This window comes from Engystomops pustulosus, chromosome 5 (assembly GCF_040894005.1).
Source record: "Engystomops pustulosus chromosome 5, aEngPut4.maternal, whole genome shotgun sequence".
Classification (NCBI taxonomy): domain Eukaryota; kingdom Metazoa; phylum Chordata; class Amphibia; order Anura; family Leptodactylidae; genus Engystomops; species Engystomops pustulosus.
The window spans coordinates 201,120,437-201,140,281 of record NC_092415.1 but is presented as its reverse complement, the minus strand read 5'-3'; the positions used below and the strand labels follow the sequence as shown (position 1 = coordinate 201,140,281).

The window sequence follows — 19,845 nt, the reverse complement described above, 5'->3', positions numbered from 1 at the left end:
CTATTGAAATGATTCCTGGACAGATAGTACTACCTCCATGCCTTTCTATTGATATGATGCCTCGGCAGATAGTACTACCTCCATGTCTTTCTATTGAAATGATGCCTGGACAGATAGTACTACCTCCTTGTCTTTCTACTGAAATGATGCCTCGACAGATAGTACTACCTCTATGTCTTTCTATTGAAATGATGCCTCCGCAGATAGTACTACCTCCATGTCTTTCTATTTAAATAATGCCTGGGCAGATAGTACTGCCTCCTTATCTTTCCATTGAAATGATGCCTGGACAGATAGTACTTCCTCCTTGTCTTTCTATTTAAATGATGCCTGGACAGATAGTACTACCTCCATGTCTTTCTATTGAAATGATGCCTGGACAGACAGTACTACCTCCTTGTCTTTCTACTGAAATGATGCCTCGACAGATAGTACTACCTCTATGTCTTTCTATTGAAATGATGCCTCGGCAGATAGTACTACCTCCATGTCTTTCTATTTAAATAATGCCTGGGCAGATAGTACTGCCTCCTTATCTTTCCATTGAAATGATGCCTGGACAGATAGTACTTCCTCCTTGTCTTTCTATTTAAATTATGCCTGGACAGATAGTACTACCTCCATGTCTTTCTATTGAAATGATGCCTGGACAGATAGTACTACCTCCTTGTCTTTTCTATTGAAATGATTCCTGGACAGATAGTACTACCTCCATGCCTTTCTATTGATATGATGCCTCGGCAGATAGTACTACCTCCATGTCTTTCTATTGAAATGATGCCTGGACAGATAGTACTACCTCCTTGTCTTTCTACTGAAATGATGCCTCGACAGATAGTACTACCTCTATGTCTTTCTATTGAAATGATGCCTCGGCAGATAGTACTACCTCCATGTCTTTCTATTTAAATAATGCCTCGGCAGATAGTACTACCTCCATGTCTTTCTATTTAAATAATGCCTGGGCAGATAGTACTGCCTCCTTATCTTTCCATTGAAATGATGCCTGGACAGATAGTACTTCCTCCTTGTCTTTCTATTTAAATGATGCCTGGGCAGATAGTTTTACCTCCATATCTTTCCTTGTTAATAATGTAGTGACTGATGTACTACCTCCATTTATTTCCTCTTTAGTGATGCATCTACAGGTAGTGCTGTCTCCCTGGCTCCATTTAAAAATTGTGTACACATATATACACATATATACTTCCTTGTCTCTCCCAGTAAATGAAGTAAGCTGTAAAAGAAGTAAGTGTTGCCTGCATGTCACTTTTTAAATGCTGATGGGACAGATAGGACTGCCTCCCCCACCTCCCGTGTTATAGATGTAGTTAAGATAAGACTTCTTAATTTTTTTTGCTTCACATCTGTGTATGCGCCCATTTTCACATTTCTTTTTGGTTGTGTTTCGTTTTGTGAAAGCAAAGATATTACTGCTACCCTGTTTCTACCTGTAAATCATATTTTACAGCTATCATGTCCTCCCCGCCTCTCCCTATAAATGACGAGGGCACAGACACTACTGTCCTATGTTTCTCCATTTGAATAATGTAAGCACAGGTAGTACTGCCTCCTAGTATATAGTATTAGTTCATAGATCTAGAGCTTAGTTTTACCCTAATGTTCCATTCTCCATACAGTTCTTTGAAACCAAACTTTCAACCTGTTCCCCATTGTTTTGCAGTCGTCTGTGATGTCGGTTTGCTTTGCCCGTTTTCATCCAAATCTTTTGATTGGTGGGACATACTCTGGACAGATAGTACTGTGGGATAACCGCAGCCACAGGAGGACGCCCGTTCAGAGGACACCGCTTTCTGCTGCAGCACACACGGTGAGATCCTCTCTTTACCAACTTCTTGTTCTAAAAGAGCGCACATTTAAAGGGAACCTGTCACCAGGAGACCCATTTTTAGCACTCCCCCAGTCCCCACAGAGCATAGTACATGCACTGCCAAAGTGTTTTTGTATAAAAAAATAGGTTTTACAGAAAAAAAGATATGTTATATTGTACCTTTCATTAGCATCTGCTGTGTGACTAGGCAGTTGCCCACTGGGAGGGGCTGGAAAGGAGCAGTTCCCCCCCACCCTTGGGAAACAGCTACTCCATGTGACCTTTTCAAATATGTGAAAAACTCCTAAGACTCGGGATTGGCTGTAGAGGAGCAGGGGGCATCGCTAAGCCCAGTGATGGGTGTTTTCATATATTTGAAAAGGTCACATGGAGTAGCTGTTTCCCAAGGGTGGGGGGGAACTGCTCCTTTCCAGCCCCTCCCAGGGGACGAGTGCCTAGTCACACAGCAGATGCTATTGAAAGGTGCAATATAACATATCTTTTTTTCTGTAAAACCTATTTTTTTAATACAAAAACACTTTGGCAGTGTATGTACTATGCTCTGTGGGGACTGGCGGAGTGCTAAAAACGGGTCTCCTGGTGACGGGTTCCCTTTAACTCCAACGCTCTCTAGACCAACCCTAAGTGTGCAGTAAACATTGTTTGTATGTGGCTTTTGTTGTAGCTTTTGTGATTATTATCTTCTACATTTCATCATTAATAAATGACCCCAATTTCATCCTAAACAAAGGGTCTCCTCCTGTACAATGTAGCAGCCCCCGCCCCCCCCATCCCTATCCATGATAATGGCCGCGTTCCTCTCTTCCAGCATCCCATCTACTGTGTGAACGTGGTGGGGACGCAGAACGCGCACAACCTTATAACCGTTTCCACGGACGGTAAATTGTGCTCCTGGAGTTTGGATATGCTCTCAGCTCCGCAGGTGGGTGCTTATGCTCTGCCTAATGCATTAATGGACGCGGCCGCTCAGAGACAGAAACTAATGGAGAGAAGTGGAAAAGTTCAACTTTCCGCTAAGACGAAAAACTTGTGTTTGTGTGCGGCTGCGAAAAATAGCTGAAAAATAAATTTCTTATAGGCAAAACTTCACAAATTAGGTCCTATGGCTCCATTACAGGGAACGGTGTATAATCTGCGGGGACATTGCCTCCACTGCCAGCTGTATATGGGACCCCAGAATGGCTTTACCTTACCTTAGCTATGTTATCATACACATACATGCAGCCATATACATGGACATATATGTGATAGGAACATACAGGCACATGACTGCACAAACTTATGCACGCTCGGACACATACATTCAGACACATGCACGCTCGAACACATACATTCAGAAACATGCACGCTCGGACACATACATTCAGATACATGCACGCTCGAACACATACATTCAGACACATACACGCTCGGACACATACATTCAGATACACGCACGCTTGGACACATACATTCAGATACATGCACGCTTGGACACATACATTCAGACACATACACGCTCGGACACATGCATTCAGATACATGCACGCTTGGACACATACATTCAGATACATGCACGCTTGGACACATACATTCAGATACATGCACGCTCGGACACATACATTCAGGCACATGCATGCTCGGACACATACATTCAGATACATGCACGCACGCTCGGACACATACATTCAGATACATGCACGCTCGGACACATACATTCAGATACATGCACGCTCGGACACATACATTCAGATACATGCACGCTCGGACACATACATTCAAATACATGCAGACTTGGACACATACATTCAGACACATGCACGCTTGGACACATACATTCAGATACATGCACGCTCGGACACATACATTCAGATACATGCACGCTCGGACACATACATTCAGACACATGCACGCTTGGACACATACATTCAGACACATGCACGCACAGTAACATGCATCCACAGGCACATGCTGTTATAAGATTTTCAAAAAAATGGTGGCCATTTTTCACCCCTTAGAGATGACTGCGTTCACATGGGATTTGCTAATGGAAATCTCCAAAATTCTGGAACAAAAAAATCTACATTTTCTTTTACTATTTTTCTTGTATGTGTTTTATTTTGCGGTTTCTTCTCTCCGTGTAATCATCTTCTTATATGTTATAGGAAAGTATGGAGCTGGTCTATAATAAATCCAAGTCAGTAGCGGTCACAGGGATGGCGTTCCCTACAGGAGACGTCAACAATTTTGTAGTAGGGAGTGAGGAGGGTACGGTATATACTGCGTGTCGCCATGGAAGGTAGGTACTGCCTTATGTGAACACAACATGTTCATCTTATGATAGTGAGGTTTCTCTGTTACACTTCCCCCTCACTTTTCATAGTGAAATCTCACAGTTAAAGGGGGAAAGTGCTCCTGCACAGTGTAACAGCCTGTGAAGCTTCAGCACGGAGGAGCTCCAGTAATACCACCACAATCCCTTCTGGCAAATTAGCATCATTATAAAAGTTGATTTGAGAAGGGGGGAGGCCATGGATAACAAATATAAGATTATTACCACCGTCACGGTGCCTGGATCTATGAGTAAGTGTCTCGGATGGGTTTTGATCGTAGATTTGCTTTAAAGGGAACTATTCAGAGCTATTTAGACACTAAACAACTCTTAGGTTCTCACAAACTTGTGATTCAGTCCCTGAGGTGCAGGCAGGTGCGCTGATTTGATGGTTAATTTCCTTATCAGCTTTGCTGTGTAGATGTGGACAGCACAGCAGAGTCATCTCATTATTACTAGTGTGAAAAAGGAACCTGTCAGGGTATTTGAGGCTTTAAACCACCTACACCTTTAAACCACCTTTAAACCACCTGGTTTAGAGCCTCTTCACGCTAATAGGTTCCCTCTTCACGCTAATAATAAAGAGATGACTCTGCTGCTCTGTCCAAGTCTATACAGCAAAGCTGATAAGGAAATTAATCAGTGCATTGTGTCTGCACCAGCGTATAGTCCAGGATAACATCCATAAGAAGGTGTAGGTGGTTTAGAGCCTCAAATCCCCTGACAGGTTCCTTCTTCACACTAATAATAAAGAGATGACTCTGCTGTTCTGTCCAAGTCTATACAGCAAAGCTGATAAGGAAATTAATCAGTGCATTGTGTCTGCACCAGCGTATAGTCCAGGATAACATCCATAAGAAGGTGTAGGTGGTTTAGTGACTCAAATCCCCTCACAGGTTCCCTCTTCACACTAATAATAAAGAGATGACTCTGCTGTTCTGTCCAAGTCTATACAGCAAAGCTGATAAGGAAATTAACCATCAAATCAACGCATTATGTCTGCACCAGGGTATGGTCCAGGAACAGGAATTCTCCTTGAAAAAATCCAATCCCTACAGGAGGATGGTGCCCGAAAAAACACGTCCCACACTCAAATAAATATCACGACTTCCATATTTCACCTATTAACTATTCCGCGTTTTTTTTCCCCTATCCCCCTAATAGATGGCAGATGTTGTGTCTGGGTAATAACTGAACTTTGTAATATGTGTTCAGCAAAGCCGGCATCAGCGAAGTGTTTGAGGGCCACCAGGGCCCAATCACCGGACTCAACTGCCACAGCGCCGTGGGAGCCATCGACTTCTCCCATCTGTTCCTGACGTCATCCTTCGATTGGACGGTCAAACTGTGGACAACCAAGGTAAGTGCCGCCACCAATAACTCCGCTCATTCCCGTTCCCCCCCATCCCCTTTTATATTCCAAAAATTCTCGCGTTCTTGATCTCGGCGCTGGCCTCCAGCCAAGAAATGTGTGAAAATAATAAAGTCGGGGCTTGTATCCGATTTTTATTAAAGGTTCCTTTTTTTTTTTTTAACCAGTCCCTTTAATAGGGAACATGTGTCGGACCGGGGGGGGGTAATGAGAATATTCTACCGACCTGGATCACGTTTCGTACATATGGCAACGTGATACCATTGTCGGGCCGTTGGATGACGATGGAATCTCCCGATCTGAGGACTATTGTGTCCAGATTTCCCAAATTTTTTAATTATTTTTCTTAAAATATGGAAACCTTAAACTCCTACTAAGGTCCCTCCGTCCGGGCAAGTGGCTTCCATTAAGTCTCCTCGGTAGTTTCCATCACAATTTCGGACCTGAGAGTTACAAGATATGGGAATTCCTGGCCCCCTGCGGAGGAATAGATTCTAGTTTTGTTACAATGTATCACCTTATACTTCGGAGGGATATAACTCGAAATTATAGGGTCCATAAAGAATGTGCCCCCCCTCCAATTCTGTAGTTATTGAAAAGCAAATGAGCTATAGATAATAGGGTCCTTTTTGATACTAAGGATCCCTTTAAAGGAGATCCATTTTGAAGGACTGTATGCAAATGAGACTGGGGGGCTCCAGGCTCCATTAACACGTATGGAGCCTGGAGCACCTCAGGCTCTTTTGCATACAGTCCTTCATCCTGTTGGAAGATGCCCTTTAAAGGGAACCTGTTTTGGCCCACTAAACTCCCAGCCCCCACAGGTTGGGTATGAAAGGTCCTTTCTAAATTTCCCTCTTTTATGTGAAATCTCCCCCGTTTACCTATAAAAAAAAACTCCCTCAAAGTTAGGCAAATATGACTCTTCTCACCTCATTTTCACGTGAGATGAGTCAAGATTCGTTGTTGCAGGGGGGTGTCACTCCAGAGGAACCTATCTACTCTATAGCTTCTAGAAACAAGCTTTTAGTGTCATATTAACCATAAGAATCTCATCTGTTAGATCTATACTTATGGTTCTGTGAGATACAGAATTGGACGTACAGGGAGTTACAGGAACTGGATCTTTATCCACAGTATTCTACCAGAAGCCTGTTACAGTTTTTACTAAGAGCAGAGGGGACTAGCTGATTTCAGAGAGCTCAGAGCACAGCAGGGTTTTTAATTTCTCTGGATCAACACTGTAGGGTGATAGGTTGGCAGTTGATGAACCTTTATTCAATCTCAATTACAAGTGATGAGAGGACAGGAACCAAAATGTCTGGATCAACGAACCCGGACTTCAGCAACCAGCACCGATTGCAGGTGTTACTGGTGGGGACCAAAATTCAACAGAACCGCTCATCCCCAGATATTATGCATCCAGATCCGCTCATCCCCAGATATTATGAATCCAGATCCGCTCATCCCCCGATATTATGAATCCAGATCCGCTCATCCCCAGATATTATGAATCCAGATCCGCTCATCCCCAGATATTATGAATCCAGATCCGCTCATCCCCAGATATTATGAATCCAGATCCGCTCATCCCTAGATATTATGAATCCAGATCCGCTCATCCCCAGATGTTATGAATCCAGATCCGCTCATCCCCAGATATTATGAATCCAGATCCGCTCATCCCCAGATGTTATGAATCCAGATCCGCTCATCCCCCGATATTATGAATCCAGATCCGCTCATCCCTAGATGTTATGAATCCAGATCCGCTCATCCCCCGATATTATGCATCCAGATCCGCTCATCCCCCGATATTATGAATCCAGATCCGCTCATCCCTAGATGTTATGAATCCAGATCCGCTCATCCCCAGATATTATGAATCCAGATCCGTTCATCCTCAGATGTTAGGAATCCAGAACCGCTCATCCCCAGATATTATGAATCCAGATCCTCTCATCCCCAGATATTATGAATCCAGATCCTCTCATCCCCAGATATTATGAATCCAGATCCGCTCATCCCCAGATGTTATGAATCTAGATCCTCTCATCCCCAGATATTATGAATCCAGATCCTCTCATCCCCAGATATTATGAATCCAGATCCTGTCATCCCCAGATATTATGAATCCAGATCCGCTCATCCCCCGATATTATGAATCCAGATCCTCTCATCCCCAGATATTATGAATCCAGATCCTCTCATCCCCAGATATTATGAATCTAGATCCTCTCATCCCCAGATATTATGAATCCAGATCCTCTCATCCCCAGATATTATGAATCCAGATCCGCTCATCCCCAGATATTATGAATCCAGAACCGCTCATCCCCAGATATTATGAATCCAGATCCTGTCATCCCCAGATATTATGAATCCAGATCCGCTCATCCCCAGATGTTATGAATCCAGATCCGCTCATCCCCAGATATTATGAATCCAGATCCTCTCATCCCCAGATGTTATGAATCCAGATCCACTCATCCCCAGATATTATGAATCCAGATCCGCTCATCCCCCGATATTATGAATCCAGATCCGCTCATCCCTAGATGTTATGAATCCAGATCCTGTCATCCCCAGATATTATGAATCCAGATCCGCTCATCCCCAGATGTTATGAATCCAGATCCGCTCATCCCCCGATATTATGAATCCAGATCCTGTCATCCCCAGATATTATGAATCCAGATCCGCTCATCCCCCGATATTATGAATCCAGATCCGCTCATCCCCAGATATTATGAATCCAGATCCGCTCATCCCCAGATATTATGAATCCAGATCCGCTCATCCCTAGATGTTATGAATCCAGATCCGCTCATCCCCAGATATTATGAATCCAGAACCGCTCATCCCCAGATATTATGAATCCAGATCCGCTCATCCCCAGATATTATGAATCCAGATCCGCTCATCTCCAGATGTTAGGAATCCAAATTTTTTTATATAATTGTTTTGCTATTAATTTCCCAATCTTTAGTGAAGACCAGCCCCCGGTTTTATTTGGGAAGCAAATCCCTTTCTCTCTCCTATTAATCCTATTAAGCTGTCTCGCAGCGGTTCCGTCTCTGTGTAGCAGTCACAGGTACACAATGCTCATTGTCCTCGCTAGACACATGTTCGGAGCCGCTGAAAGAACTTAATAGCAGTCTCAGCTTCTCGCCGACTGTTTCCCAGGAAATATAGAAATTTACTGTTCAATATTTATCCAGAAAAGGTAATTACCGCCCCAGCGTCATTTACATGCAAACACAAAGAGAACGGAAGCCGAGAAATTATCAGCGATAACAAAAGCCAAGATCATCAAGAAAGTCAATTCACTTTCTTAAAGGGCATCTACCACCAGGATGAGAGACTGTATGCAAATGAACCTGGGGGGGCTCCTGGCTCCATAGGTGTTAATAGAACCTGGAGCCCCTCAGGCTCATTTGCATACAGTCCTTCATCCTAGTGGTAGATGCCCTTTAAGGGGTCAGGTCACCTTATCAATCAGTCCCCGTGGAAGGTGATCAGACCCTGCATCTCTGTCCTGGATGTACATGAGAGTCCCTGGAAGATGTGTCCTCCCCTCCATACTTTACACTGCAGCTCTGGTATCTTTAGACAATAATGCAGGAAGGCAGTGCAACTTAAAGGGCATCTACTACCAGGATGAAGGATTGTAAACCCACAACACTGACATACTGTTGTGTGTCCCCTCTAGCAGGACCTGCTCTTCTAATAGCTTCTTATCCCCTGGTTTTTACAAAAAAAAAAAGACTTTTAAAATTATGCAAATGAGCCAGAGGGCTCCATAGGGGTTAATGAAGCCTGGGGCCCCACCGGCTCATTTGCATATTTTTTATTGCCAAAACATGGGCATGAAAAGATAAAAGCAGATATCCCGCCAGAGGGAGCACACACCCGTATGTCAGTGTGCTTGGTTTGCAATCATTCATCCTGGTGCTAGATTTCCTTTAAGGCTACTATCAGCATTTCTGACCTGTGATAGCTATTCATCCTGGAGAGATATTTAATCAGGGCTAAACATGTGATGTTAGTAGAAGCAGGACTGTTAAAATATTCTATTTATGTTGCAGGATTGTAGCTTATCTCCATTGGGGTGTGTCCTCACACTGCTGTGCACTTAGTTCTTTGCTTTGCACTGCTCCACAGACCCTCCCCCTCTGCTCAGAGTGACTGCTGTGGTATTAAACCTGAAGACTGTCGAAGTCTTTGTTTCAAGCAGAGAGGAAGCAGGGGTGTAACTGCAAGAAAGCAGCTGCTGTGGGGCCCACATTGTCAGGGGGCTCCGGGATCTGGGATATTTCATGTGAATATGCTATATGTGTCTATGTGTGATGTGTATATGTTGTATGCCTGTGTATATGGTGTGTATACACTGTATGCATATTTATAAGGGTAAGTGGGGCCCCATTCAGAAGTTCACTATGGGGCCCTGCCTCTCCTAGCTACTCCACTGAGAGGAGGTAGAGTGGAGCAGTTCAGTGCAACAGAGGTAAGAGCACAGCAGTGTGAGGACAGGCACACAGTGCAGTTTGAGAAGCTACAATCCTAGAATATAAATCCATATATCACAGTCCTGCTGCTAGTAACAATATAACAACGGTCTGATTACACATCTCTCCAGGGACAATACATAACACTGTCTGCAGAAAGAACAGAGCACAGCAGTGTTAGGAACCACTGCAATTGCACTTGGAGAAGCTACAATCCTGGAATAGAAATCCACATTTCACAGTCCTGCTGCTACTAACAACATGCACATCTCTTATTACACATCTCTCCAGGGACAATACCTAAAACTGGATGCGAGATCACAGAACACAGCAGTGTGATGACACACCCCTAGTGCACTTAGAGAAGTTACAATCCTGGAATATAAATCCATATTTTACAGTCCTGCTGCTACAAAATAATAAAGACAAAGGTCTGATTACACATCTCTCCAAGGATAATACCTAACAAATGGAAGTTTTTGTTTCCTCATGGCCAGGAATGACTTGGCGTCTGCAGAATAATATCCCTGCATTCCTATCTGTAGTAAAAAAAATGGAATACTCACAACTATTACAAGACACGTGGAGAGCAGTCATACCTCACGCCTCATTACATCCCAGACATTACTGAGGTAACACAACATAGGACCTCATGCTGAGCATCACTGCCCATCTCACTGCTGTGTGTAATATAGGAGAGATTATCACAAGATCAACAAAGGAGGCAATCAAGTCATTTACGGTAGTTATATAGGGGGCAGTATTATAGTAGTTATATTCCTGTACATAGGGGGCAGTATTATAGTAGTTATATTCTTGTACATAGGGAGCAGTATTATAGTAGTTATATTTCTGTACATAGGGGGCAGTATTATAGTAGTTATATTCCTGTACATAGGGGGCTGTATTATAGTAGTTATATTCTTGTACATAGGGGGCAGTATTATAGTAGTTATATTCTTGTACATAGGGGGGCAGTATTATAGTAGTTATATTCTTGTACATAGAGAGCAGTATTATAGTAGTTATAGTCTTGTACATAGGGGCAGTATTATAGTAGTTATATTCCTGTACATAGGAGGCAGTATTATATTAGTTATATTCTTGTACATAGGGGCAGTATTATAGGAGTTATATTCTTGTACATAGGGGGCAGTATTATAGTAGTTATATTCTTGTACATAGGGGGCAGTATTATAGTAGTTATATTCTTGTACATAGGGGGCAGTATTATAGTAGTTATATTCCTATACATAGGGGGCAGTAGTATAGTAGTTATATTCTTGTACATAGGGGGCAGTATTATAGTAGTTATATTCCTGTACATAGGGGGCGGTATTGTAGTAGTTATATTCTTGTACATAGGAGGCGGTATTATAGTAGTTATATTCTTGTACATAGGGGGCAGTGTTATAGTAGTTATATTCTTGTACATAGGGGGCAGTATTATAGTAGTTATATTCTTGTACATAGGGGGCAGTATTATAGTAGTTATATTCTTGTACATAGGGGGCAGTATTATAGTAGTTATATTCCTGTACATAGGGGGCAGTATTATAGTAGTTATATTCTTGTACATAGGGGGCAGTATTATAGTAGTTATATTCTTGTACATAGGGGGCAGTATTATAGTACTTATATTCTTGTACATAGGGGCAGTATTATAGTAGTTATATTCTTGTACATAGGGGCAGTATTATAGTAGTTATATTCCTGTACATAGGGGGCAGTATTATAGTAGTTATATTCCTGTACATAGGGGGCAGTATTATAGTAGTTATATTCTTGTACATAAGGGCAGTATTATAGTAGTTATATTCTTGTACATAGGGGGCAGTATTATTGTAGTTATATTCCTGTACATAGGGGGCAGTATTATAGTAGTTATATTCTTGTACATAGGGGGCAGTATTATAGTAGTTATATTCCTGTACATAGGGGCAGTATTATAGTAGTTATATTCTTGTACATAGGAGGCAGTATTATAGTAGTTATATTCCTGTACATAGGGGGCAGTATTATAGTAGTTTTATTCTTGTACATAGGGGGCAGTATTATAGTAGTTATATTCTTGTACATAGGGGGCAGTATTATAGTAGTTATATTCCTGTACATAGGGGGCAGTATTATAGTAGTTTTTATTTTTTGGTTCAGAATTTTAACAACACCAGATTGAATATCACTGTACACATCATGTTTTGCTTTAGCAAATTTGGGGTCTCATTTGTGTTTCCTGATTTGTGTTGGAATATACTATTTTTGCATTTTTGGATCCTAATTACCCCTCGGTAATGACACAACCTGCGCACCTCATAAAGCAAAGCTCCTGAGCTCTGTGGCTCCTCAGTTGTGCAGGTTTCTCTGGGAGTCCTCCGCCCGGCGCTGGGTATTACTGGAGTCCACATCACATGGTATTAATTTATGTTACAGAAAAACCAGCATTTCATATAGTGGAGAAATGACGGACATATGGAGCACTGTATGGGAATCGGCGGGATTTCATCACTTCGCTGCGGGAATAGTAATTTATGTTGATAACTTTTGGTGAACTTTTTAAGATGAGAAGAGTTTACTATGTGCAGTGTATAATAATGGAGACCCGGCTATTATATGATAATTATGTGTCTTCTCCTTTATGTTTATTACTACTCGGTGTGTTTAGGTTTGCAGCTGCAGCCATTAACTATTGACCCAACATTGTGACCAGACCCTTCCCAAACTTTGACCCTTTACTGCTTTTAAAACCTAACTTTTTTTTAAATTATTAGACCCCCAATGGCCCAGAATCTACATAAGCTTCATAACAACTAATAGACAGCAGTAACACCCATTACCCCCAATGTCAGGTCCGGGGGTGTCTTAAAGTGTAACTGTAAAGTATAAAAACTTCAGCCCAGCTCTTTACTAAGCCAAAATAAGCAATTCCCTAATTTACACTCATTAGCTATCTGCTGCCGTTTGCTGCTGAGCTATTATATATACACTTCCTGTTCTATAGAGATCACTTTTCTGCAGTCATTATCAGCACAAGGAGGAACACAATGGCAGGTAACAAAAAGGGTCATCGTTCACAATAGTTGATGTCACATTTCAGCCCCTCCTCCTCCCTGAACAATGACCTCTGCACAGGTCACAGAGCATGCCCACAACAGTCTTACTTATGAACATCTCATTTTTGTTCCGAATTTTCTGTCAATCTCTTAGAAGTGAATGGAGTGGTGGTCATTCACACAGGGGACCTAGGGATGTCTATCCTATTGTGGATAGTGGTTAAGTATAGCTAGTGGAAAAAAACCTTTAAACAGTAATTTCCTTGCTGCCTTCAGCCAGCACTAGAGGGAGCTCAAGAGCTTACTGCATGCTGTTTATTTATTGAGTGCTATTATAAAACAGTATACCATTAGCTCTTGAGCTCCACCTATTGGTGTCTGCAGGAAGCAAGAAATTTGTTATTACATTTTAAATTATTGCACCCGAAAAAATTAGACTTATTGGGATTGTGTACCAGATCCCTATCAAGCTTGGACTGCTCTGACATGGGCTGTACATTGTTTTGGGAAATGAAAAAAAAAAATTTGGTAGGTTTTTTTTTTTTTCATTTTAAATTTGATTTTTTTTCCTTTTCTCTTTTTTTAGTATTTGAATTCATTTTTAGATTTTGTTTTTGTTCTCCAGATTTTTTTTTTACCATCCTGAGAAGGAAAATGTTCGTCCTTTTCTAACTGATTCACAAAATAAATCTTTCATGTTTTTTTTTTTTTTTCATTTTATATTTTTTGTTATTTTTAAGAAAAAATTTTTATGTTACCATTTTTCCCACCACATTTTTACGATGCAAATTTAGTTTTTAACCTCTACATGTTTGTCACGAGTTCAAGAAATTAAAAAATGGGGTTTTTTTTTTTTAATAGTTTTTTTTTTACTTCTATTTTTCTGTTATAATTATACCCTCTTGAGTTTTCTTTATACATCTCTGCACCAGCCAATGGTTCAGGAAATAAAAATTATCATTTTTTTTTTTCAAATTTTTTTTATTTTCTTTTCAATTTTTTTTTCAAATTTTTTTTTCTTTTTTTTTTTTTTGTTACAATTTTTTCTCTCCACATTATTTGATCCGGGGGCAGGTTTGTGATTTTATTCCTTCTGCACTTGCCACATGTGAGTTTTCTAGTGATAAGAGAAGGTGATACATAACGTCGGGTTTCCCATGTAAATGTTCTGCTTGTCCTGCGGGGATCCTGATCTCGCTCCAATACTGCGGCTGTGAATGAATCCACTTCAGAACAAGGTTTGGGATGGAGGCCAAGCTGACATGAGGGAGGAGGGTGGGGCGGCCTGTTCAGACTGGATTCCAAGTTCCTCCACTTTACCTCTGGAGCCAGAGGTCTGGCCCCGGCCCAGACACACGAAGGACGGATTAAGGAATTTTCTGTGCAGGAAAGTTTAAAGACGAAAACGAAAAAGTCAGGTGTTTACTTTCCGCCTTCTCTTCTGCAGACGACTCGTAGAATCTGACGGAGATTCCAAATGGTAGAAAAAGAATAAACAAACAAAATTTAAAAATAACAATAATATTTAAAAAGAATAATAATAACAGATATTTATGGACGTAACTGAACATGACCCCGGGTCAGAAGCCTCCAAATAACTGGACGCATAATATAGGGAAAAACTCCAGGGAAAGTTTCCAAGGAACATCAGTTATTTACATGCGGTCCCCGACTTACAGACGACACCTAGTTACAGACGACCCCTAGATACAGACGACCCCTAGATACAGACGACCTCACTGCATGCTGCGACCTCTGGTGAAGTTCTCTGGGTGTGTTCACACAGTAATTTTTCTTCAGATGCAGTTTTTGTAACCAAAAGCAGGTGTGGATCTTAACTGTGGAAAACTTATCATTGCGTGGTGCTACTGCTTCTGGTTTGGACATCAAAAACTGCATCTAAAAACTACACCCCCTGGAAGCTTTACTATAGTCCCAGGCTGCAGTGATCAGCTGTCAGGTGTCTGTCATCAGTGTCGGACTGGCCCACCAGAGTCTCAGGGGATCCTCCGGTGGGCCCTGGCTCAACCCAATACTGAACCTCAGAGGTCCATCAGAAAACACCACAATATGGAGGCTGCTAGAGGATATTTCCTGGGGGATAATGAAGAGTGGGCCCCCAGATTGGGCCTAAGGAACCCCAGTCCGACACTCATGAAGCTTTATTGACAATCCTAGGTACCATGACAGCACAAAATCGCTCAGAATCCAATTGTCACAGGGGCAAAAAAAAAATATTTTGCCTAAAGCTACAATTATGAAATATATAAAATAACAAATTTCATACAAATTCAACTTAAAGGAAATCTACCACCAGCTTCATCTTTTATTGTAAACCCAGCACACTGACATACTGGTGTGCACCCCCTCTGGCAGGATCCACTCTTATTTAGGCTTCTTATGGCCTTGTTTTAAGAAACATTTGGCAAAGGAGCCTTTGCATAAGTGTTAATAGAGTCTGGAGCCCCTCAGGCTCATTTGCATAAATTTTAAAGCCTTTTTTCTTAAAACCAAGGGCATATGAAGCGTAAAGAAGAGCAGATCCTGCCAGAGGGGGCGCACACCAGTATGTCAGTGTGCTGGGTTTACAATCCTTCATCCTGGTGGGAGATTTCCTTTAAGAACAAACCTTAAGAACTGATCCTGTGCGTAACTCGGGGACTGTCTGTATTGTTGCTGCGCTCCTAAGCTCATGTAACATGTCATAGAAGGAGTAAAGGATAATAATCAGATTATAATTGATAGCACAACACCATATAGATGGACACTACAGATGGGTGGCGGAGGAGTTTCTATATGTGGATAGGAGGTAGATAGATAGGAATGCGAAAGTTCATAGATAGAATAGATGAGTAGATAGAGATTAGATATAGATAGAAATTTAGAGCTATCAGTGGGTTGTTATGAGAGGTGTACAAGTCCTGAAATATTCCCAGTATAGGTCCTATTCCCCCCTTCCACCACATAGGGGTGGGAAGGAGGGTGTGGCTGGCGGTGTATTGGGCGTTACTTCCTGCCCCTGCGCTTGGCCTGTGCCAGAATCGGGTGTAGACTAAGATGCTTTTCTACACCAGGTTGGAGCTGGAGCAGTGCGACCACCGCCGGATATATCAGGTGGTCAGAGCTTTGTGATAGATCCAGCAAGTGCCAGGGGGCGGGGCTGCATCATCAAAGGGACAGCACCTAATAATAATAATATAAAGAAGATAGATAATAGATATTTGCTTTAATATGTATCTTCCGTAGTGATTGTAGATGAGCGACCACCTGGGGAATTATACAGCAGGGCCCCTCAGGTATCAGTATTAGGAGGGGATCTCAGTGCTCACACCCAGGGCTGCCTCAGGGGGGTTCAGTGTGACTGTGTTCAGGGGGCCCTGAGGAGGAGAAGGGTCCCCAAGTCGCAGAACTCCCCCCCCTCCTTTCCCAGGTGCACACAGGGCCAGTTCATCTTTATGGGGACGGCCCATAAAATTTGTCACTAAGGGGCCCCAAACTTCCTAGTGTCCCATGGAAGCAGTATGAGGCTTGTTTTCTGCCTAACAAATTGTACATCCTAGTGACGCTACATAATATTCCATGCCGTGTACAGGGAAGCTGGAAAAAAAACAAATTCAATAAAATTATAGGAAAAAACTAATTTGCGCCATTTCCCTGTGGACACTGTTTTAAGTCTTTCACTGTCCACTACAAATGACGCGTCTCCTTTATTCTTTGAGCCAATACAAATGCAATGATACCAAATATCTATAGGTTAAAAAATGTAAACATTTTGCATGAAAAAATTTTCTTAATTTCTACCCTGTTTGTATATTTTGATAAATCGGGACTTTTGGGGCTCAGCGATGCCTAGCAAGTCTATGATTTTATATGTTTATTTTTTGTTCTTTGTAAAGGGGGTGATTTGCACGGCTCTTTATACCCCTGGTCATGTGATGTCACACAGGTGCACGGCTCTTTATACCCCTGGTCATGTGATGTCACACAGGTGCACGGCTCTTTATACCCCTGGTCAGGTGATGTCACACAGGTGCACGGCTTGTTATATCCCTGGTCATGTGATGTTACACAGGTGCATGTCTCGTTATATCTCTGGTCATGTGATGTCACACAGGTGCACTGCTCGTTATATATCCCTGGTCATGTGATGTCACACTGGTGCACAGGGGTCCTTATATCCCTGGTCATGTGATGTCACAGAGGTGCATGGCTCCCTATATCCCTGGTCATGTGATGTCACACAGGTGCACAGCTCGTTATATCCTTGGTCATGTGATTTCACACAGGTGCACGGCTCGTTATTTCGCTGGTCATGTGATGTTACACAGGTGCACAGCTCGTTATATCCTTGGTCATGTGATTTCACACAGGTGCACGGCTCGTTATATCCCTGGTCATATGATGTCACACAGGTGCACAGCTCGTTATACCCCTGGTCATGTGATGTCACACAGGTGCATGGCTCGTTATGTCCCTTGTCATGTGATGTCACACAGGTGCACGGCTCGTTATATTCCTGGTCATGTGATGTTACACAGGTGCACGCCTCCTTATATCCCTGGTCATGTGATGTCACACAGATGCACGGCTCGTTATATCCTTGGTCATGTGATGTCACACAGGTGCACGGCTCGTTATATCCCTGGTCATGTGATGTCACACAGGTGCACACGGGTCCTAACCTAAATAAGAGGGATATTCCATCCTTGTGAATTTTATGTCAGGATGAATATAAGACTCCTAACAGTTCACTTCCCGGACACTAGGTGGTGCTGCCGCTGCATGTGAAGTGTGTATAGCCCCTGACTCCTCTCCTTATAGGAATCAGTGGTCTCACATTTATCATATGCTGGTTCCAAGATGTATAAATATCTATGGGCCACATGTATCACTCGTTTTTTCTGTTGTTTTTGCTCCTTTTCATTCAGGCGCACCGTTTTTGCGCCATTTTTTGTGACTAAATGCCAAACTAGCCACGCAGCAAAAATAACCAGCTTTCCCTCATCTATCTTACCAATCCAGATGTTTTGCTGCGCCTAATGATATTCATCACTTGCAACGTTTTCATTTAGGCACAAATACGGGCGCAAAAAACACTGCAGCCCGAAGGTGGCGTTAACTGAGAAGTGACACTGAGCCCCTGTGCAGAACAGCTCATTTCTAGCAGCAAAGCTCAGCCAGACACTGCAGACACTAGTACAGATAATACATACACTGCAGACACTAGTACAAATAATACAGACATTACATACACTGCAGACACTAGTACAGATAATACTGACATTACATACATTGCAGACACTAGTACAGATAATACAGACATTACATACACTGCAGACACTAGTACAGATAATACAGACATTACATACACTGCAGACACTAGTACAGATCATACAGACATCACATACACTGCAGACACTAGTACAGATAATACAGACACTGCAGACACTAGTACAGATAATACAGACACTACATACACTGCAGACACTAGTACAGATAATACAGACATTACATACACTGCAGACACTAGTACAGATAATACAGACACTACATACACTGCAGACACTAGTACAGATAATACAGACATTACATACACTGCAGACACTAGTACAGATAATACAGACATTACATACACTGCAGACACTAGTACAGATAATACAGACATTACATACACTGCAGACGCTAGTACAGATCATACAGACATTACATACACTGCAGACACTAGTACAGATAATACAGACATTACATACACTGCAGACACTAGTACAGATAATACCGACATTACATACACTGCAGACACTAGTACAGATCATACAGACATTACATACACTGCAGACACTAGTACAGATAATACAGACATTACATACACTGCAGACGCTAGTACAGATAATACAGACATTACATACACTACAGACACTAGTACAGATCATACAGACATTACATACACTGCAGACACTAGTACAGATAATACAGACACTACATACACTGCAGACACTAGTACAGATCATACAGACATTACATACACTGCAGACACTAGTACAGATAATACAGACATTACATACACTGCAGACACTAGAACAGATCATACAGACATTACATACACTGCAGACACTAGAACAGATCATACAGACATTACATACACTGCAGACACTAGTACAGATAATACAGACATTACATACACTGCAGACACTAGTACAGATAATACAGACATTACATACACTGCAGACACTAGTACAGATAATACAGACATTACATACACTGCAGACACTAGTACAGATAATACAGACACTACATACACTGCAGACACTAGTACAGATAATACAGACACTACATACACTGCAGACACTAGTACATATAATACAGACATTACATACACTGCAGACACTAGTACAGATAATACAGACACTACATACACTGCAGACACTAGTACAGATAATACTGACATTACATACACTACAGACACTAGTACAGATAATACAGACATTACATACACTGCAGACACTAGTACAGATAATACAGACATTACATACACTACAGACACTAGTACAGATAATACAGACATTACATACACTACAGACACTAGTACAGATAATACTGACATTACATACACTGCAGACACTAGTACAGATAATACAGACATTAGATACACTGCAGACACTAGTACAGATAATACAGACATTACATACACTGCAGACACTAGTACAGATAATACAGACATTACATACACTGCAGACACTAGTACAGATAATACA

At 41.9% G+C, this 19,845-nt stretch overlaps 1 protein-coding gene across 3 annotated transcripts in view; it reads left to right on the top strand.

Annotated features, from left to right (window-relative positions):
• DYNC1I1 (dynein cytoplasmic 1 intermediate chain 1) overlaps nucleotides 1–19,845 on the top strand; it is a 221,096-nt gene that overhangs the window by 147,315 nt on the left and 53,936 nt on the right. For all 3 annotated transcript variants that reach the window (XM_072154362.1, XM_072154360.1, XM_072154361.1), the window contains 4 exons: nucleotides 1,685–1,831; nucleotides 2,661–2,774; nucleotides 3,997–4,130; nucleotides 5,379–5,523. In XM_072154362.1, the coding sequence (XP_072010463.1) occupies nucleotides 1,685–1,831; nucleotides 2,661–2,774; nucleotides 3,997–4,130; nucleotides 5,379–5,523 (540 nt within the window). The remainder of the gene's footprint in view (nucleotides 1–1,684; nucleotides 1,832–2,660; nucleotides 2,775–3,996; nucleotides 4,131–5,378; nucleotides 5,524–19,845) is intronic.